Below are 21,557 nucleotides of genomic sequence, written 5' to 3'. Positions count from 1 at the left end.
CTCAGTAATAGGAAACTACTGATATCTGCCTTTGCAGATGTCCACAGCTGACGTCAGGAATTTCAGATACTATTGTGCAAGTAATGTTAAAACCTGTAAAACTTGTGGCATGGATGCCTAGGAATGTCTCAGCTTTTAGGTGAGTCTCAGTTATAGGTGGACTGCAATTTTCTGTTAATTTTTTGTTGTTGAGCGGGAATTATGTTTTGTCAGAATGGAAAACGTTACCACCACAAACTTCTCCTGAAAGAGACAGTTTCACCTCATGAATTTCCTACCCAGGTTACTAAGATGGTATCAGTGTTTCACTACGCCATTAAATTGCTGTTTGGAGGGTGCACAACTTATGGTCCTTGGGGAACCTTGCTATACAAACTATATGAGAAATGAAGATGGCAAACCTAATAGATCAGCTGGAAATATTAGGTATGCTGGACTTGGCCAGGTTTTAACTTGTAGTTCTGCAGCAGAGAGTCTGAAGACCTCAGTAACCAGCCTTGTGTCAAGCCTTCAGCACCCTGTTGGGGTGAGGAAGGCCTGCCGTTGCCTTGGCTGCTATGGTCTGGAATGGCCGTGATAAATTACTGCCCTGTTTAGCACTGAAACACACTCAGGGTTGATGTCAGTAAGTTTTGAGGCTTTGGAAACCAAACCTGGCACCAGACACTAAAAAGCTTCAGCCCACTGCTCTGGAGAACTGAGCCATAAGGCAGGCAGACCAGGAGCCCCGAAAAAGCCACCTTCACCCCGGGCACTCACAACTTGCAGCCTCTCTTCCTGCTGCAGGAGAAGATTTGGGGTTTGAGTCCAAGTTACAATGTTATTAGTGACATGTAAGCCTCCCAGCTTCCTGCTTGTCCTCTAGGCTAGTTAGGTGTCCTGGAGGGACAGATAAACCTGGTAAATCGGGGCAAAGATATTAATATTTTTCATTTTGAGAATCAGAACGCTTTTGAATATATTTTGGGGGGTATTTAGCAACCATCAGTAAAATTTATAAAGTCTTTAAAGAACTGTTTTGAAACAGAATGTGTTTCTTGCAGAACAGAAATCCTGACTTTTGACCAGATCTGATGTCAATCATCACCGTTCCTTTGGAATAATGTAGGAAAAGTCCCTTCACTCCTACGAGAGCCACAGCACCAAATTGACTGCAGTTTGTCACACTCACAGCAGGGTGGAAGAGCCAGAGACCCCTCAATTCCTTTTCTGCTATCACTCATCTGTAGATGGTGTTGGTCGCTGAGATTTAGTTATATAGATAATATCAAAGACCTTCTGTCAGTGGTCAAGAACTACTGGCTGGACCACTGAAAAAAACAAGTGACCAGCTAGGACTAACCCAGAGAGATCTGAAATTGTGTTTGTAGTTTGAGTGAAACAGATGATGCATTCCAACACGATATGGGGATCATACAATATAAAGAAATTCAGTGACAAAGAATACAGAAAAGCAGGGCATGATCATTTTGAATTTTCTAACAAAGAAAGAAATGAAGTTTTAGGAATAACAGCCAAGGAAAATATAAATCTTGTCTTGTTAGACAGATGCAATGGGAATATAATGTGGAAAAATTGCCATAGTATCTTTTGCTTGATCAGATAATCAATGTCAATTTTCTGACTATGAAAAATATTCTTTCTGTGCGAGGTGAGCATGGCAGAGGTTCAGTAAAATGATCTCTTGGAAGAGAAGCCAAGATTTCAGAATTGTGACCTTTTTACTGTCTCATCAGCCAGGCTCTAAAGTAATTCTAGACCTCCGATTTAAATGCAGCAGACTGTGTGTGACTGACATGACAACTGGTTGGCTTCTTGAAACCCAACACAACTGGCTTATGATGCCTCCCCTTGCACCCTTTTATACCCCACTAAGTGCACTTCGGCTTTTAACTATCACCCTATCACTGTTGCTAAAATATTTAATTGCTAGCATTTCTTCATTAAAGTCTAAGCTGCTGGTTCTTATGACTTCAAATTAAAACCTGTCAAAAACTTTATTTTTTTCCTGCAGGAATGTAGAGAATAAGGTTAATGTTATGAAGGAGCTCTTGAGCTCATGAAGAGCTCATGGACTAGGATTCAAAGGAGAAGAATCCAGTATTTCTTTGAATAGACTTACCACTTTTTTTAATTCCTGAAGTTACAATGTGGCTGTACCATCAGCCTTTCTCCAGATGACAAAGAAATTAGGTTTGACTTTCAACAAAGTCCCAGGAAATAAGATGATGCAACTTAGGAAGGGTGGCTGATATCTCGCTGCTTGTTGCACAGCACTTGCCATTTGGGCAACTTCTTTCCGTTCCCTCTTCTACTTGACAAAAAGTATTTCAAGGCTTTTTACAGCAACTTCATGCTAGGAGGAAAGACTTCTGAACTCAAAGAGAACTGATCTTATTTCCAAAATAAAAGCTTTTTGCATACTGCAACAGGGATTGAAGTAAATTATCTATAAATGTGAGTTAAAATACTATGATTTAAAGCATTTTGTAATTATTTTTGTAGCTCTCGTGCATTCCTCCAGAGTATTTGTAGTCCAGACATTGTCACATTATACTAATGCATTAGAAATATGGGACTAAATTGCTGAAACAGCAACCACAATAAACGTCCCAGCAGCACACAGGGCATAGGAAGGCTGAGGATCAGGGATGGTAATGAGCTTCTTCAAACACAAGCCTGTATGCCATCAACCACTGATTATTGCCTCCACATTTTAGGCTATCCACACTCCGCAGGGAAAGTGTTAGCACCTTTCCAGGAAACTGGGATTAAAGAAATGTGATATCCTTGGCAAAACCTTCACAGTATAAATAGAAGTGGATCCCTGGCTTTCCAGATGATTGTGGACAAAGTTTTAATGTCTAAAGCCCTGAGCCTGCAAACCACTCTAGATGTGTCTAACTTTATGCATAGCAGGACACCTGTTGACCTTATTTGTGAGTAGGAAATTAAAATTGAACATAGTATAGGAATCAATGGAAAATAATCTTGTTTTAAGGACACTGGCCAGAAAAAAACAGGAAACTTTTCTGAAAAACATTAAATTACAAGAATGTTCAAAGGATTTTTTTTTTCATTTTTTAAGTGTCAAATGCTACATATCTTGATAATGAACTTATTTGTGAAAAAAAAAAAACACCCTACAAACAGTTTTAAAAATATTTCACTAGCTCTCCTAGTGATCCTTTTTAATGTTTACCGAGAATCAAGATAATGTTATTTGTAATGCCCTGGTCAAAATTAAATAAGCTGTATTAGATAATCTTCCCTTACAGCTATTGTAAATACACTAGTGGGAGGAAAGTTGCAGTTATGAAAGCTTTGGAGTGAAGTAGAAGGAGGGCTCTTCCAAACCATCAGGTGTCTCTTGATCTGAGGAAGCAAAGTAATGCATAGGGTGGAAGAGATAAGGATTGCCTTAAAAATAAAGTAAGAAAGATGTAGTAAATACTGGCCTGTGGCATAAAGGCAGGAGATAATAGGACCCCAATAGTTGTTAAAGAGCTGTTGTCTCATATTACCTCATGCCTGCTTCCTGCACCGGGCTTTGCTAACGGGAGAGATACAGCTCAGGTTGTCCATGCACGGCTGGTTATTGTGGATAGGATCAAACCTGGCCCCTCTTTGTGAGGGGAAAAATGTCAGCTTAACTGAGGAGTTTTATCTGCTATGGGATATATCTTTTTAATGCCAACCGAGCATTTAATTTCAAGTGATGAAAGATAATACATCTCTATTTTTATTTGCAGACAGACCTATAAAATATAAAACTATCTGTCCTATAACTCCCTGTCCCAGTTATGAGGACACCCAAAGTCTGAAGCAAGGAAAAAAGGTTATGTCCAGATAATGAAGTATCCATCATCTTTCCTTGTTACCAGGTGTTCCATGAGCCTATGTAGCGCATATTTTCTAGCAAATACCAACAAAACATTATGAATGTCATTATGTACCTCATATTCAGGGAATATATTGAATTTGACCTAATACATTTAAATACTGGAACAGATTTGTAGGGGAGGAAAAAAAATCAACCTCATATGGTGGACATGACATGGTAATAAATAGACTTTTTATTATTTGCAGTTTTACTGATACAAGATTAAACAATCTATAGCAGAAATGATGGGGTAGTTCTATGCGTTGTTTTTTTTCCTTTCAATTCTCTGCCTTACTATGAAAGAAGCATATATAGCTGCAACAAACTTAATCTGGTTTATATATATAACATATGAAAGAGAAAGACAGACTGCTGTGATGGTACGTTTTACTTGCCCTGCATGAGGGGGTTTTAGCCCTTTATTTCCACATGCTTAAACACTTACCAGCAAAAATACAAAAAAATCAAAGGCTACCGAAAGCAACTTTGATCTTCTTGGTTAACTTTCACCTTGAAAAGAATCCACAGACCCCAGGACTTGGGAGCAGAAGCTGAAAATCACATTTCTGTGCCATGAGACTGCTGAAAATTGTTACCTCAGTGATACATTTTTCAGGATTTGGACCCTTTAGTTGGAGCTGCTGATCAGTTTGAATATAGCTTTGCCAAGTATTACTGCTATTGCTTGGGAACAAATTTGAGATGTATGGATGGAGCAGATGTTTGTCCAAGGTAACCAAACATGTTCAATTTTTGGAGTTCTGCACCAAGGAGTATGTAATTAATTACTTCAGGGGTCAGTGAAAACACTTAGATTCTGGACGTTGCATTAGGGATAACTGAATCTCATGATTTTGTACAAAATCGACTGTCGGATAAAGAGCAAAAGAGAAATGCCTTCTTTCAGAGGTATTACTGACTGTGGAAACTGCAGTGTTTTAATGAGGACATCGCTCCTGATGGACAGAAAACGTTTTAAGCAGAAGGAGGGAGTGTCACCCTCCTCCTCCTGCTCTGAAGGCTTTCAGCAGGGAGCTGTGCCCTCTGCTGCCTGCTTCAGTACAGCGAAGAAACACCAGTCAGAAACTTAGCCTGCGTACCTTTGACTGGAAACATGAGTGAAATGCGACAATTCAGAGACGTCTTCTATCATAACTATTTTTATAGGGTAAGGTTGTTGTCTGAAAGCAAGTTCTGATTTAGGATTTTTGGCAAAATGCTACAGAAAGATTTGATTTGTTGTTTATTGTAAGCTGCATTGCGTGGCTGAGAATATTTGTTTGTTTGCTTGTTTGTTTCTGGTCTCCTAAGAGACTAAGCAGTGAAAAAACAGGAGCAACAGAAATTCTGAGAAGTTTCTTTTTCTCTTTTCCGTGACAAAGCATTAAAATTAATGGAAAAAATGAGTAAAAAAGCGCTACCTCTTCTATCAAAACAGCAGTAGCAAAACAATGGTACATGGCTACTGCAAAGGTTATTGTTCTTTTTATTATTGTTGAATTTTTTTCATCAAATGCTGCTTAAAACTCGATTTGAGGCTCATCTGGCTATATTTCTGGCTCACTGTTCTGACTTTAACTTGCCATCCCTTTTAATTCTCTGTCCACATTGGTGATAGTCACAAAGAATAATTTCTGGGAGCCAGTTAGGGATGCAGCGCTTCTGTCAGAGTTTCTCAACAAAGAGACAGGGAAGAAAATCCTAATTTCAGTATCAGCTGTTTTGCAAAAGTATTTCTCAGCTCCTGAACTGCTGAAAAAACACCTGCACAGGTAACACATGCAAGTTTTGTTACAAATGTAAAATGCACATATGTACCTAGGCAAATAAGCGTATTTATATACTATAGATGTAGTTTCACTGATTTCCATTCTAAAGATATTATTATGCTAGCAGTGTTCTTTCTTTTCATGCTCCACGTTGAACTCCAAAGGCATAACGTGAGTTGTAGAAGTATCCAAATGCATTCAGCTGCTTGATGGTAGGTGGGCAGCCTGGCTGGTGCACAGTGCGACTTGTCAGAACCTTTCCTTCTTCACCGGGGCGTGTCTGAAACCTACTGCAACTTAACAATTGCAATCTAGCAATCATATTTGTTAACAAACTGAAGTAGCTTCAGGAATGCCACAGAATTCATGAGTAACCCAGAACCATTAAACCAGCTCTGCCACCTACAGACATGCCATTTGGGTATTTGCACTAAAATAACCCCAACTCAGCCCTGTGTAGAGTTCTTACAGAAGTGAAACTATCAGGCATCCCAGTTGGGGCATCCCAGCGTGTAGACCAGAAGTACAGGAATGTGATGAAGGATCAAGATTTAATGCAAATTGTACAGAAACTGAGCAAGTTTTTTTGCAAGAAACTGCACATATTCAGTCCATAACCTTCTTCATTACTCAGTTCCACTAAGGTGTAACTGAGCCCCATGATGCTTAATGGGACGAAGAGGAATTAGTTGTTTTTAATGGTTAAGTCATGATAACTTTTCTATTTTTAAATGAACAGCAGCTTTCCTAAATTTCTGATAAAACACTGACATGCCTTAAAATGTCAAAAATAGGACCTGCTTGCCCTGTTTCCTGTAGTTTCTGTTGCAGTTTAACTGCATGTGCCATGCTCCCTGTCACCATGAAATCACACTCTGTACTACCTAGTTATCCTACTCCTCTCACAGAGGCAACAAGAAAATAAACTCTGGTGTACTGGCAAAGAATCAGAGAGAACTCTGTGAGTCCCAGGTCAACAGAGCAGACTGCAGGTCTCCTTGCAGTTTAAAAAAAGAAAAATTTTCCAGGCTTTTTCTGTGCAGAGGTGGCCTTGAAAACCTGAAACAATGTGAACAGACTGAGATGGAGGAAAGGATCCAGTGAGTTGATCTCAGCGTGACAACAGACAGGAAGCAAGAGTTTTACTGAAGGAAGAGAAGCGCATGATGGCACGCCCGCACATTCATGCTCTTACCTCTTTGGAGAAGTTCAGAAGAAATCCTGAAAAAATCTCCCTGTCCCTTACCATCTCCCTGGCCATTGCCCATCCCATTGCATGCTGACAGAGCAGGGATGTGGGAGACCAAGAAAGAGTCTCCCAGCTATCTCCTCAGCTGTGAAGAACATCTTTACCTGGCAGGACAGATAATAAAAAAATCAGAATTACTACTTTTGTGAAGAATTCGCATTCTGTGTGTTTCTTTGCAGTTTTCCCCAATTTCACACTTCCCAGTAGCAGTGTCTTAAAAAATGCCTGCTCTTATTCAAAGTGACTATACCCTTGTGTTTCTTCAGTGGAAAATTAAAACCACTCAGCTGATCTCAGTAACAGCACTCTTTGACAGCTTTCTAGAGTGACAAGAAAACAGTGCTAAATAAAGATATTTTGAGTTCTGTGTTTTAGAAACTGTACAAGAAATTGTGAAGAGTCTGGGGAGAGGCTGTAAGATGCCAACAGGAAACGGAGGACCTGCAGAAGTATTTGGGATGAAGAAAAAAAAAATCTGAGAGGTGCAGAATAAAACGGGGCCAGACTGGAACTGAAGGCGTGGGAAGATGGAAAGGAAATACATGTGTAGGAGAACCTGGTAGGATAAGAGTTCTAGCCTGTGGCTCCCTCACTTGCACACCTTGAGTACCTCTAATGCAGATACATAGAACAAGGTTATCTTAGTGCTGCTTGATGTTAGCAATAAAATATTTCTGTCCTTTATAATAATCATTCTGTACTTTGATGGAGATACTAATCCAAGTATCAGAAGGCTGGTCCTTCTTTTTCTCATCTTTGTATTGCTCTCTGCCAAATATAGCAACCACGGAATTTCTGTTCACCATTTTTCTTACAGAAGTAGTGCTCTGGATGTTTTCTTAATTGCCCGTGTGATGCTGTTGTTGCCTTTGCACTAAAACCTGCTGTCCTTGTAGGAAATTTAACCTCATCTAATCATAGAATAATAGACTCATTAAGGTTGGAAAAGACCTCTAATCATCAAGTCCGACTATCAACCCAACACCACCATGTCTACTAATGCGAGACTTTGGACTTCAGATATGTTGTTTTCCCTTATTGTTTCACAATTAACTTCTTATTGAACATCAGCATACAGTGTACTTGGATGGTTCTTGTACATAAACCCTACACATTTCTTTTACATGGCCAGCCATTCTGGAAGTATATCTATTTCATCCAGAGACTACTGAGACAACTAGTTCTTCTATTTCTTTCCAAAATTTGTATCAGTAAGTGAAATGAAATTTTAGCAACCATTTTAAGAATAAATTTTGCCAGCAGGTCAAATGCTAAGTGAAACTAATATATGCCATCTTAATATATGTTCTAAAGCATATGTGAGATATTTTGGGGTTGCTATTTGTGCAGGAGGTTGGACTGGATGACTGCCTGAGGTCCCTTCTAATCTGAGTGTTTTTATGGTTCTGTGACTGAAGTTCTGTCTGGAATGTTCTAAAACATTTCCCTGTCACTGTGAAAAATATTGGAACACTAGATAAGAATTATACTGAGTTTCAGCAAAGCTGGTTTATTTTCTCTTTATTTTCTATGATCAGATATAGCAATCAGAGAATGTGTTGCATAGAGAATATGTCCAGAGTTAAAGATAAGAAGAATGAGTCAGAGATGTGGGCATCGCCTAGGGAATTCTGAACATTGTTGTGCAATGATTTTTATAATTCATTACATTTGGATTAAGACACATAGATAATGGCTGTTCTCTGACTTTTTATCTGTGGTGAAATCAATCATGTGAATAAAGTAAAACAGCAAACAGTCCAGAATCTATCACTTTGTTAAGATAAAGTAATAGAATTGAGAGTTCACAGATGCATGTTTGTAGGAAAAACAGGTTATCCAGCAAGTGACCGTGTGGGATGTTGCAAGATGGGGGTGATCGCAGCTATTATAAACAGGAGACTAGTTCTAACTGAAGGGGATTATAAAAGCTATAATTAGCTAATGCTTCCTAAAAGCCTAACTAAACTGTTGGGTTTTTTCCATTCCAAAGTGCAATACCATAGTGAGATCAAGTATCATGTAGTAAGTGCAGACAGAGAAACAAATCTTACAAACGCAATATCATCTGCCATTATCTCAGGACAATCTTGTAAACTCTCTGAAACAGATACTTTTCCTTTCCTGATGCTGTGATTGCTGAAGGACTGTTTATTTATTATATTGGAATATAATAAGCACATCACAATTAATTGTCACCGATTTATATTAATTTTCTTTACAGGTCCACAGGTGTTGCTTCTTTATTCTCTAATCTGTGCTGTAAATTCTGAAGAAAATAGATGGGTTACTGAACACAACAGAATCCCTTGTCTCTTAAACATAAGCTTACTTTTCTCAGCATTGGTTTCATTGCCGTTTTTCTTACAAGTATTCATGGTATTAACATAATAACCGGATGAAGGATGATTGTGTCTGTTCCGCATTAATCTTATTCTCTGTCCCCAGAGAGTTTTCAAAGTACACAAATATGCAACAGTTCAAACCCTGATGGAGAATAAGTGAAGGGGCATGGGAGATCCTCTCACAAAGGACCAGCAATCGTGGCTTGGCCTTTGCTGTCAACGTGTGGGTAACAGAGGGGAGCACCAGAGAAGAAGCAGGACTAATAGCAATGTGAAGGCTTTTCAGGAGTGCTGTTGATGCTGTCTTGCAAAGGACAGGCAGTTTGTACCATCTGCTAAAGATGCAGGAGAACACAAAGTGCTTTGCTGAGACGTGCATTGACTAAATAGGAAAGCGCAGGCTTGATTCTCCCAAGTCCACCCCAGCACACCCAAAGAACATCTGGTGAGCTAATTCCATAACAAGATCAAGTTATATTAATTTTTGAAACAAATTCATAGTTTCTTCAAAACTGAAATTCTATGTGATTTTAAAAACAGCCTGCTGTTATTTAAAATAAAACTCCAGTATCTGTGACAAAATGTGTTACTCATCTGAACTGTGTCTATAAAGTGTACATGCATCTTTAAAGTGTGAGCAGTCCAACTGAAATCAAAAGAACTGGTTATAAACTTAAAATTCCACGTATGCTTAAATTCTGTGCTAGGTTGGGCTTGTGTGCTAGATGGCTTAACTGGCCAGCAGCAGTCCTTTCGTCTAGTTTTGGGGGCAGAGGAGGGTCTGAGACTATCTTGCAAGCATCTTGCCTTCCATAGCACAAACCTGTCACTGTAACAGTCTATCAGTTGTCCATTGAACTCCTGTTTTCTTCCTTATTGTATTAAATAAATGAGAGCTTTAGTTATTAGGCCATAGAAGCAAATGACTCACTGAATGTCTAAGTGACGGTCTAGTAACAGCAAATCTTAGACTTTCAGAGTCAATGCTAAGAGTTAGGATCTGTTTGAATGATAAATATATATTATGTGATCCATAAGGAGGTTATCCCTTGCAGGGGACGTGACTTGCCTTCACTGAGGCACTAGAGCTACAATGTCGAAGGAGAGACATCAGTTTCTAATGCATCTTCTCTCTGAAAACCAGCAAAATTCTCGTAATACCAAGTGATTCATGTTTAGCATCACTTCTGAAATTGCATTCTGTATAGAGGCATGACTGACTATTAAAATATAAAACTTTGGTGAAGAAACACTTTTGTATGTGACCTTGGGCTTCCTGAACCACAGCTTGAGGTGAATATGTTCGTAGAGGAAAACCATCAACACCAATAGCCTGCTAAGTCGATTGTGCAATTAGAAAACCTCTCAGCAGCAGGGTAAGGAGACAATAAATGCTTCCTTAGGCATTTTTACCCATTCCATGTATGAAGGGCTTTAAGAAGTCATTCCTGAAAACAACCAAGCACTCCAAGACAAAACAAATCTCCAGTGCGTCAGGAGTTAATCTAGTACAGCCATGCAGTGCACTCCTGTTGCCTCTGTGCAGTGCATAGGCAGTAAATGCAGAACACATCAAACAAATTTGGTGGCCTTCTCTGATGGGGTTACAGCCTTGGTGGACAAGGGAAGAGTGACAGACGTCATCTACCTGGACTTGGGCAAAGGATTTGACCCTGTCCCACACGACATCCTTGTCTCTAAATTGGAGAGACATGGATTCAACGGACGAACCACTTGGTGGATAAGGAATTGGCTGGATGGTCGCACTCAAAGACTTGTGGTCAACGGCTCAATGTCCAAGTGGAGACCAGTGACGAGTGGCATTCCTCAGGGGTCAGTGCTGGGACCGGCGCTATTTAACATCTTTGTCGGCGACATGGACAGCGGGATCAAGTGCACCCTCAGGAAGTTTGCTGACAACACCAAGCTGTGTGGTGTGGGGGTATTGATTGATGAGAAGCTCAACATGAGCCAGCAGTGTGCGCTTGCAGCCCAGAAAGCCAACTGTGTCCTGGGCTGCATCAAAAGAGGTGTGACCAGCAGGTTGAGGGAGGTGATCCTGCCCCTCTACTCTGCTCTTGTGAGACCCCACCTGGAGTACTGCATCCGGCTCTGGGGGCCCCAGTACAGGAGAGACATGGAGCTGTTGGAGCGAGTCCAGAGGAGGGCCACGAAGCTGATCAGAGGGCTGGAGCACCTCTCCTATGAGGACAGACTGAGAGAGTTGGGATTGTTCAGCCTGGAGAAGAGAAGGCTCCAGGGAGATCTAATTGCAGCTTACCAGTACCTGAAGGGGCCTACAGGAAAGATGGTGAGGGACTGTTTATCAGGGGGTGTAGTGACAGGACAAGGGGGAATGGGTTTAAGCTGAAGGAGGGTCGATTTGGATTAGATGTTAGAAAGAAATTCTTTACTGTGAGGGTGGTGAGGCACTGGCACAGGTTGCCCAGAGAGGTTGTGGAGGCCCCATCCCTGGAAGTGTTTAAGACCAGGTTGGATGAGGCTTTGGGCAACGTGGTCTAGTGGAGGTTGTCCCTACCCATGGCAGGGGGGTTGGAACTAGATGATCTTTAGGGTCCCTTTCAACCCAAAGTGTTCTGTGACTCTATGTTTCGGTGTCAAACCAGTGCCTGCATTACTGCACTACTGATCAGCACCTGCAGTCAACTCTCTGTACATCCAATACAGTAGACAGCTCAAACGTGTGCAGAATAACAGTACATTGTCTGGTTATCAAATTCCTCTGCACATCCGGAATGTCTGCTTTCCGGTATTTCAGGATACTTAGTAGCCAGTGGCTTTAGATGTTAGTCAGTAGACTGCCACCCAAAAAAGGAAAGCCATATATATTATTACCAAAAGCAAAAGACCAGTATCAAAGCTGGTAAATTCATCAGCACCTTAATGAAGGTGTTGTCCTGTGCATAATGAAAAAGGAGACTTAAGATACATCTTTTTTAAAAAAAACCTTTTGGGATTAGAGCACTGCTAGTCCATAGGAGATGGCTTAAGCCCTCAACTTTAGAGATTGTGGAGTATGTATCCAGTTATTTAAATGGAATTCTTTGTATTTGCTTCTGTGGTTTGGGTAGATTAGCTGTTATTTTACCATACTAAATACATTTTTTTTTCACAAGATTACAATTCATTATTGTTATACTCCAAGATGTAGTTAAACCCAGACCTTTAATAAAGTCAGAGAAATAGAAATAAAACTTAAGAACAATGCATTGAATACTCAGGTGATGGTATTACTTAAACTTTTTTCCTTGTTGAGCACAGGGCAATCTGGAGTACTGCAGCAAAATAGCTGAGTAAAACAGAACTTGTTTATAAAAGTGAAATATTGCCCTCCCCACTCCTTCCAACAGCAGGCAATCCTTTAGTAGTTGTGTTTACAGTATCCCCCAACACTCCAGTTACCAGCCCAAGGTCCAGGGTAACCACCTCTTGCACAAAAGATGCAAGACTGGGGCTTTTTTAATGCAAGACAAGGGTACTCTTACGCCTTTTTTGTGACAAGGTGACTTTTCTCAGGTTTGGTTTATTGTCCTTTCACATTGGGGAGCTTAGTTTGCTGGATTACAGAACAAAACATGAGCATTAGAACATATCATAACTAGCTCTTTTACTGAAAAACTCTTGTTATCATTCTGCAGCCTTATCTCAGCATCAAATTTTCTATTGATAGTATAAAACTCTGCTGTTACTCTTTCTGCCTTGGGTTCTCTGATTCTTTGCAAGTGGAGAAACTTGTCCTGAACATAAACCTTTTGAAAAGAAGGGTGGAACTGCAAGATGAGGATTTTCTTCAGCCTTTGTGAGATATGTTTTTAAGAAACTACTAGTAGCACTCCACAAAAGCACGTGCAAGGATTAATTCTTTACAACTGCACCAGGTTGCAGTTCTACCAACTGTACTGTTGCCTTTCAGCTGATGAGAAATTTCTTTTTGACTGATTTTCAAGAGGGAGAAATCCCTCTTAAAAAGCATTAACAAGTTGCTGAAGTGAGCACTGTTCGGCTGATAGAGGAAAACCCTTATCTGCCTTTCCTTTCCAGATCATCATAGGTGAAGGCACATGAAAACAGGTCACTGGACTTGGCAGTTGAGAAAGGCAGTTATCTGTGGGTGATAGGACGATTTGGGTAAAAAATAAGAGCCTAATCATTGAAATCTTGCCTTTGACAGCAGGTATTTGAGTTTGCAGACCTTCATTTGTTTGCTGCACCTAGAATTATAAGTCTATTTGGAATCTCATGCAGTTCCCTGGGTTTCGTATTAGTACAACTGAGAACAGAGCTAACAAAATTTTTTAGGCAGGTAGGTTATGCAGTTTCTCATCAGGGGGTTAAGATGAACCTGGTGATAGGGATTGTGGAAAGAAATACTAGAAAATAAAACATTTTGGTTTGGCACTTCCATTTTGTTAAGCAACACTGTGTTTTCAAATTAAATTTATTTTTAAAATTTCACAATAAACTAAATGATGAAATTATGTTAGTGATAGGAGTGGATTTAAAAATTGTTTTAACTCAAAATACCTTTTTTCTTACTTTGTTTTTGGTTTTAATTTTCTGTTTAGCAACTGACATTTGACATTAATTGAAAGAATTTGACCTATGATACTACTTGGTATTGGTGCCACTAATGTTTATTCAAAATGTTATATTTTTCATTACTTGAGTTCTAGTATTATGAAGTTACTTGTATACATCTGCAAACATCTTTTGGTTACACAAGTATGTGTGTTCTCTGTGTATGAAAATTTGTTACCAGAAAATGAAGATATATCTGCATTTAAAGATAGATTGACCCTACCTTTACAGGTTAGTATATTCAAATGATCAAAAGATAAAAACTTGAGGCAGAAATGTCATCCAATTCCAGCCTTCTGTGGAATTCAGTATGTCTCTTGTACTTTACTCTTGCTTTGTCCAAACTAATGCTAGACATTCCGGGTGAGAGAGGGAAAAGACACTTTGCATGATTGTAACGTTCCTCTCACATAATCTCTACCTTTCTTTTTCCATAGTAGTAAGATGCAAGACATCTGGAAGACAAACAATGAGTGCAGTAGCCTATGCTCCCTTCTTGATCTCCCATCAGAAATACCTTTATTTATTACATTTTATTAGATTTTAGTCTCTGGAGTTTAATTGGAAAGTAATTAATTAGATTAAACTGTTTTAAGAAAGGGCTTAATCATGGCAAGTATTCTCCCAGCCCCAATAGAAGATCATAACCTACAGCATCTCTGAATTTATAGCTAAACAAATGCCACCGGTCCTGGAATACACAGATGAAAATCATTGGCCTGTTGCCCAATTGTGTGTGTAAGATCTATAATTGAAACACTGGGTTCATTGCCTCTGTCAAGAAAGGTATAGTGATGCAAGGTTAGACAAATATTTTCCATGTCCAATGCCTTAAAATACTTTGCTATAATTTCTGTAGAGAACCTTTGCAAAAAGCACGTAGTTAAAGCTGGGAAAATGCCCAGCCAGAAGCACACAGAAGACGACTGAATAGAGAAACGAGCTTTACAAACACTAATGGTTAGAGATGCAAACTGAGAAACGCTAACATAAATTTCAGGTTGCTGTGGGTGTTCAATCTGTTGTTCTTTCCACCCAGCATGCTACTCGTAGACTGTAACTCCACAAGAAAATAATGAAATGGATTGGTGATGCTGTGCAGTGCGGACACCCAGAACAGATCAGATTTCCTCCCTTCAGTAAAGGTGTTGCTGTAACAAGTAGGTAGCTAACATTTAGCATTTGTGTGCCTGTTTTGATGAATGAAAGAGTTTGCAGTAATCATATTATTCATCTTTAACACAGTCTTGTGAGACAGAGAGTAGGGTGCTGTATTCTCTGCACCGTTAATGTGAACACTGGCCAGGGAGTGACACCCACAGGTCCTCAGTGGACATCAGTGTTAGAGACAGGACTAGATTTAATGGCTTCTCATTTCTTGTCATATCCCTTTCACTACAGTTGTGCTGTCCTGGAGGAATTTGCTTTTTGAATAGCGGGGAAATCTTTGCTGCGTCCACGTGGGATGTTTGAGAAATTGCAGATACTGCTTGGTTATACACCTCAGTGTGCATCCTGAACACGGAGGTTTCATTCATCTTAACTCTGAGCAAACAAAAAGCATTTCTAAAGTCTAGAATTGCGACGATGTATGTAGAAAGGAGAGTTTCTTGAGATCAGTAGAACTGAGGCAAAGACAGCAACCTAGCACCAAGCAAATGTGACAGTAGTCACTGTCTTCATTGCAAGCATGAAACATAAACATAATTTCTTTATTTACTGCTAGTTTACCACATCAAGGCCCTTACTAGTCTTCTTTGCAGACAAGTTAGGAATATGTGGAGTGTTTGTGCCAGAAAATATTCTGTCCTTGTCTAGGAAGAACAGTTCCACAATGACATAAAAGGTTTACTGATGAAAAACCCTCAATTAAAATATCTAAAAGGTAAGTATTACATTGATACTTTTCACTGGTTTTATAGTTAGCGCTGAAGCATCCTTAAGGTCAGGAGTCAATAGCTTAGTTCTGACAGGGTCTAGTATTTTGGGTCCATACTTCAAACGTATTTCTGTACTTCAGCACTACTGTGGGTATGTGAGTAAGGTCACTGAAATGACTGCGACATTTGAATGGCAGAGTTTGATTGGATCACATAAAATATGTCTAGCATCGATCATCAAAACCAATCATGACGTCTTGGCATCCATAAAGGAGGAAAAAAAGTAGGTTTTTTTTTTTCAAAATGCATAATGTAAAGATGTATTGGGCAACCAACACATTTGTAGATAATGGAGAGTAACACCACAGAAAAAGTTAAAGAAATTTAAAGAAAGAAACTGAGGAACAGCAAGGTAGGAACGGAGGGAGAGAAACCAGCAAAATCTTTTGTGCTGGACAGACCACTGCACTGAGTCCTGCTGAACTGTCAGACCAACAGCATTTCAGTTAGTTGTACTGGCAACTTTAAAGAGCAGTTGTATTGTAGAATCCATAACCCAAGCTTGTAAGCAGTCACGCTAGAGAAAGCTGAGTATTGCAGAGGAGCCCATGGAGATACATCAGTATAAATTCATAGAAATGAGACTTGGAAAGCAGAGGATGGAATCTGAGGATTTTGTCCACAAGACTAAAACGTCCTACCAACTGCAAAATTAGGTACTGCTCTATTACCATATCCTCAGACAGATTTTTAAAAATTACATCTTAGGATCACTGTATATCATTCTTTTGGTCACTTCTGTGGGGTTTGTTTAAAAAAAAAAAAAAAAAAAAAAGCTTTTGATATATTGTTCATTTCTCAAACTGTTCTTCTGAGAAGAACATTAACATTTCCAGCTCATATTGTTTCTCAGTTACTGAAGGCTTTTTATTATGTTTTTTTACCCCTCTCTTCTGGTAATATCTGCTCTTCAATATGTGTTGCTGAAATTTGTGTATTTGACAAGCATGTGGTTCCTTATACTGGCACCTTTTTAATTACGTACTCCTTACACTTGCTATATACATATAAATGGTTATACTTCCACACATCAGGGTATCTTTCTATGACTCACAGATGATGCTTTCAAAGTTGTTTTGTGGTCTCGGAGTGAAATCTTGACTCCGTTAAATTGAAGAGAAGCACAGGTGTTTATAGAAATGGGATGCTATGCCCTGACCTTTTGAAGTGCACAAATGGTATGGATTTATAAGGAGTGACTTTCTCAGGCCTTGGGGAGACAGGCATCTCAAGGGATTTCTGGAAGATGATTAAGAGCTGAAGTCTCCGCTGCCTGCAGAGGGCATATTTCAAGGGCTGGAAACACATCCAATGATTTTCTTATAAAATTCTCTTCTAGGAGGATGTGTCTCACTGGAAAATATGTATGAAGTATTTCTGATTTGCTGCATCATTAACTATGTGACATATATCATTGACATGTCTTTTGTAAAGCTCTTATGAACTCCTCCAGGCTCACCTTAGCATTTCTGTGGTCTGGTTAGGACTATTCCCAGGTAGATGTTACTGCCAGAATATCATGCAAAATGAAGGTCATATATAAAACTCTACCTTGATAAAAAAGAGTTGCCAAACTGCTGGAATTTCCAGACAGACACGTCCAGAGCTTATAAAAGCAAACAGTATAGGTCAGATTCTCATACTTGGATTATTTCAAGTCAGACTGTGCCAGTGTGTATAAAAGTAGACAGCCCAGCTCAGATTTGGATTTCAGTGTGAATGCCGTACAAGCAAATCCCTATGGGAAAAAGAGAAGAGTCATCTTCCTGAGGAGTTTATCAGTTCAGTTTTTCAGATCTGGCAGACGTGTCTTAAAAAACAGGCAGTGTATTTTTTTTGTAGCAGATCTGTATGTGACATTTAATAAATTTACTTTTTTTTTTTTTTTTTTGCTACCAATACACTTTTAAGTCTATGCTCATTTTAATAGATTGCCACAAAGAAAACTTGTTTACCTTTTAGTTTCTTTTGCTAAATCTGAAGTCTAGCTTATTGTTTCCATGTTTATCGTATCTCATGTACTAAATATTAAGTTCTGCAAATGGTAGTGTAGGTTCTGAGCCACAACAGGAGAATGATAGGATTTTGCAAGCAAGGTCCTGGAGTCCGAATTGCAGACTGCTGAGTTACATGCCTTCTGAAATAGTAAGATGCATTAAAAGTCTGCCTAATGTTTGACTAGATGTGCTACATTCTACTTTTCATCAAAAAAAGTAAATGTAGCTAAAGAATTTGTCATGTATAAAAGCAACAAAATTGACCCAATATGTTTCTCTTTTTCCTTTGGCAGATCTTCCATGGATCTGGCCGTCAATGGGGGTTTCCATTCATGCCTACAATGTTTTCCGTAGCATGGCATCTCAGTGAAGTGGAAGGCATATGACAATTTGGCTTTATGGCTATGGCATGCCACCATGGCATCCCTCAATCAAAAGCACTGAGTGACATGCCTTTCTTGCACTGCCTGGCATGCAATGGGCAATATGTCAAAACACATTGCTGCCCCTTCCATAGTGTGTATTATCGGATTCCTTTCTGTTGTATTGTTTTCTTCCACAAGCTATTAAATATAGTGGAAGAAATTTTATATTTAGATTGGCCACAGGCATTGAGTAAATGCTTTTGCTCATTTAACGGTGTGCTCATCGTGGGCACGTTCTGTGCTCCGGTAAAGCCCTTCGCATGAAATCACTCGTGGGAAATAGCCCGGAGCACGGTGGAACCTGGAAAGCTTAGCTTCAACAGGGAATTCTTGAATTACATCCTGCTGGCATATTTACTTCTGTGTGTCCCCTTACAGTCAGCCATTCCTAGCTGTCACACTGGCCTCTGGAGGCTGCTGGAAAGTGGCATGCCGAGGTGGAGCAGCACTTTTGTTGTGCTGCTGTGTTGTCCAGTTATGTCAAGGTATGGCCAAGCCAGTCATGGCTGGCAGAGCCCAAAGCTGCTGTAAGTCACTTTTCCATGCATCATTCTGTACGTGCTTTGTGTACTGTGGGTAAAGCCATGGCTCTGAGCCATTTTCCAGACTTTGCTTATTCCTTCTTTCTATTCTCAAAGAACATGTCTATGATTTCAGGTAAGGTATTTTCATAAGTGAGATGAACATGAGTCTGCCTTTTGCTTGTTCAGCAGAAGCAAATACTGCATCTGAACTGCAAGTCCAACAGAAAGCATCTCACTGCTATAGTGTGTTAATAACTACTGGTGTCTCTGTTTCGATCTTCCATTTAGATGGCAAATGTACAAAATCCTCTTTTGGATGAAGAGTACCTTACTAGTTAGGTATCCAACAAGACCACTATGTTTTCTTTATTCTGTCGAGCTTTTGAAGTAAACTGTTGTCACCCAGCTGTGATCCTGTGATTTGGTACCAGTTTCAGACAAAAGCATGTCTGCAATTATCATGCAGGCTAAAACCTCTCACTTTGGGTCTCGTTTCATCCCACTGCCTTTCTCGTCAGTTACAGGAATATATGAAGCACGTACTTGCCGGCTTTGCATGGGTGGTTTTATTATCGTAACAGAGCAGTTTAGCATGAAGATTGCTGGTTTGTATCTACTGGGATCAGATTCTACTACTTTTTGATATTACGTATTTACAGATAGAGCAGTGATAGGAAGCAGTCTGGCAGGCATCTTTCAAAGCTAAAAGATCAGCTGCGTTCTTTAATGACATCACTTTCCATGCTACGTCACTTGCTTTTTACATAAGTCCTTGCATTATATGTGCTATATTCTTGGACCATTCTAAAAGGACAGTCTGAGAGAAGCCAGATTTAGTATTTATTCAGCCTGCACTTCAACTAGCAATCTCCAGTTGATGGTCAGATCACTTCTACCTTTAAGAACAAAATCAGAACACTTGTAACAAATGCACACCTTTCCTTCTGCAATTAAAATCACAGATAATGACTTTACTAATACTTTTTAGCCCCAGCCATTAATGATGCTGCTGAAATTAGCCATTCACTTTGGTCAGTTTGGTTCAATTCCACATTTTTTCTCTTACCTTTCCTTCCCCAATTTCTCAAACCTTATCTTTCTGATTAAAGATGTCAACTTGCTATGTCTTACAGTGCTACCGAGTATTACCAGATGCAGATATGTCCTGAGGGAGCATGAAATTCTGATTAAAACATAGAGTAAGACAGGCTGTATGGGTTCCCTGATGGTTTGCAGTCTTCTTGCATACTCACAGGTAAACAATTTCAGCGAGGATTTTTAAAGTGTATAAGAGATGTAGGATGACTTGTATGAATGCCATCCTCAAAAATGTTGTACCTCAATTCTCCACCTGAACAATAGGTATAATATAATTTCTTTTCAGAAGATATTGTGAAAATGCTTTCATTAGTGGCATGCTGTGACAGTGTGGGTGAAGGTACTGCAGCTGGATTCACAGAAACCCCAAAATTGTTCATGAATGATATAGGTTGATCTTGTTATGCTCTCACCATTGCTACTTCAAATGCCTATTGGCTTTCTAAACATGTCAGAGGTTTAGAAAAAAAAAACAAACCCAACCCACAAACCAAAACACTGCAAATGCAGCTGTGAATGCACTAGGTAATGCCACTTTTAAATGTTTAAAACTGTGGCCTTTTCTTAGTTATAATGGCTTTTCTGTGACAGAAGTATTTGCTTCCCAGATAAAGTGATATTACAAAAGTTAGATGATAATGAATTTCTGAGCCACTATCAGAAGAAAAAGATAAATGTGAAGGTAGATCCTAAGGGATGCAAAAATAATTTTATTGTGATTATCTCTTAATGCAGATAAGGCTACTACACTTTCTTTTTGCTCTGCCTTTGATGATGAAAGCAAGAGGAAATGAATACCACCACCACAAAGTCAGTGAGACACAGTGATATGACTCAGTGCCTGGGGCTGACTCCAAGTACCTACACTGTTGATCCTAGCATTTGTCACTTACGTGCAAGTCGGTGCCTAGAAGCCACAACGTGCAGAAGCTGACAGAGAGCTGCTCCTCTGGGTGCAACAGGACCGCATCACTGGAAAGCTAAAATACGAAGACGTTTGCTCTTGGCATGTGTAGTGGGCTGACCCTGGCTGGAGGCCAGGTGCCCCCCAAAGCTGCTCTGTCACTCCCCTCCTCAACTGGACAGGGGAGAGAAAATATAATGAAAGGCTCATGGATCGAGATAAGGACAGGGAGAGATCACTCACCAATTATGTCATGGGGAAAACAGACTTGAGGAAATCAGTTTAATTTATTACCAATGAAATCAGAGTAGGGTAATGAGAAATAAAACCAAAATTTAAAAACACTTTTCCCCCACCCCTCCCTTGTTCCCCAGTTTAACTTCACTCATGACTTCTCTACCTCCTCCTCCCCAGCGGCACAGCGGGATGGGGAATGGGGGTTGTGGTCAGTTCATCACACGTTGTCTCTGCTGCTTCTTCCTCCTCAGAGGGAGGACTCCTCACTTTCTTCCCCTGCTCCAGAGTGGGTCCCCCACGGGGTCACAAGTCCTGCCAGCACACCTGCCCTGGCATGGGCTCCTCTCTCCATGAGGCCACAGGTCCTGCCAGGAGCTTGCTCCAGCATGGGCTTCTCATGGGGTCACAGCCTCCTTCAGGTGCCTCCACCTGCTCCGGTGTGGGGTCCTCCACGGGCTGCAAGTGGAATCTCTACACCCCCCTCATCCTTCCTCCATGGGCTGCAGGGGGACAGCCTGCTTCACCATGGTCTTCTCTGTGGGCTGCAGGGGGATCTCTGCTCTGGCGCCTGGAGCACCTCTTCCCTC

The 21,557-nt window shown here is 40.1% G+C and overlaps 1 protein-coding gene across 5 annotated transcripts; it reads left to right on the top strand.

The window, feature by feature from the left end:
- Nucleotides 1-21,124, top strand: LOC142600336 (uncharacterized). Of its 5 annotated transcripts, none has more exons than XR_012833771.1 (4): nt 9-139; nt 2,015-5,051; nt 19,865-19,986; nt 20,565-21,124. XR_012833771.1 is itself a non-coding variant. In XM_075743787.1 (4 exons), the coding sequence occupies exon 4, from the start codon at nt 10,763-10,765 to the stop codon at nt 11,615-11,617; it is 855 nt and encodes a 284-aa protein (XP_075599902.1). In that variant the 5' UTR covers nt 9-139; nt 2,015-5,051; nt 7,277-9,691; nt 10,302-10,762; the 3' UTR covers nt 11,618-11,948. The 5 variants fall into 5 exon arrangements, 3 of the variants coding, with proteins under 3 accessions (XP_075599904.1, XP_075599902.1, XP_075599903.1); XM_075743787.1 differs by lacking the exons at nt 19,865-19,986; nt 20,565-21,124 and adding exons at nt 7,277-9,691; nt 10,302-11,948; XM_075743788.1 differs by lacking the exons at nt 19,865-19,986; nt 20,565-21,124 and adding exons at nt 7,277-9,691; nt 10,302-11,948 and having other exon boundaries at nt 88-139; nt 4,500-5,051.
- The last annotated feature ends 433 nt before the right edge of the window (nt 21,125-21,557 follow it).

The sequence above is a fragment of the Balearica regulorum genome, chromosome 2 (assembly GCF_011004875.1).
Source record: "Balearica regulorum gibbericeps isolate bBalReg1 chromosome 2, bBalReg1.pri, whole genome shotgun sequence".
Taxonomy (NCBI): domain Eukaryota; kingdom Metazoa; phylum Chordata; class Aves; order Gruiformes; family Gruidae; genus Balearica; species Balearica regulorum.
This window is presented reverse-complemented; position numbering and strand designations above follow the sequence as displayed.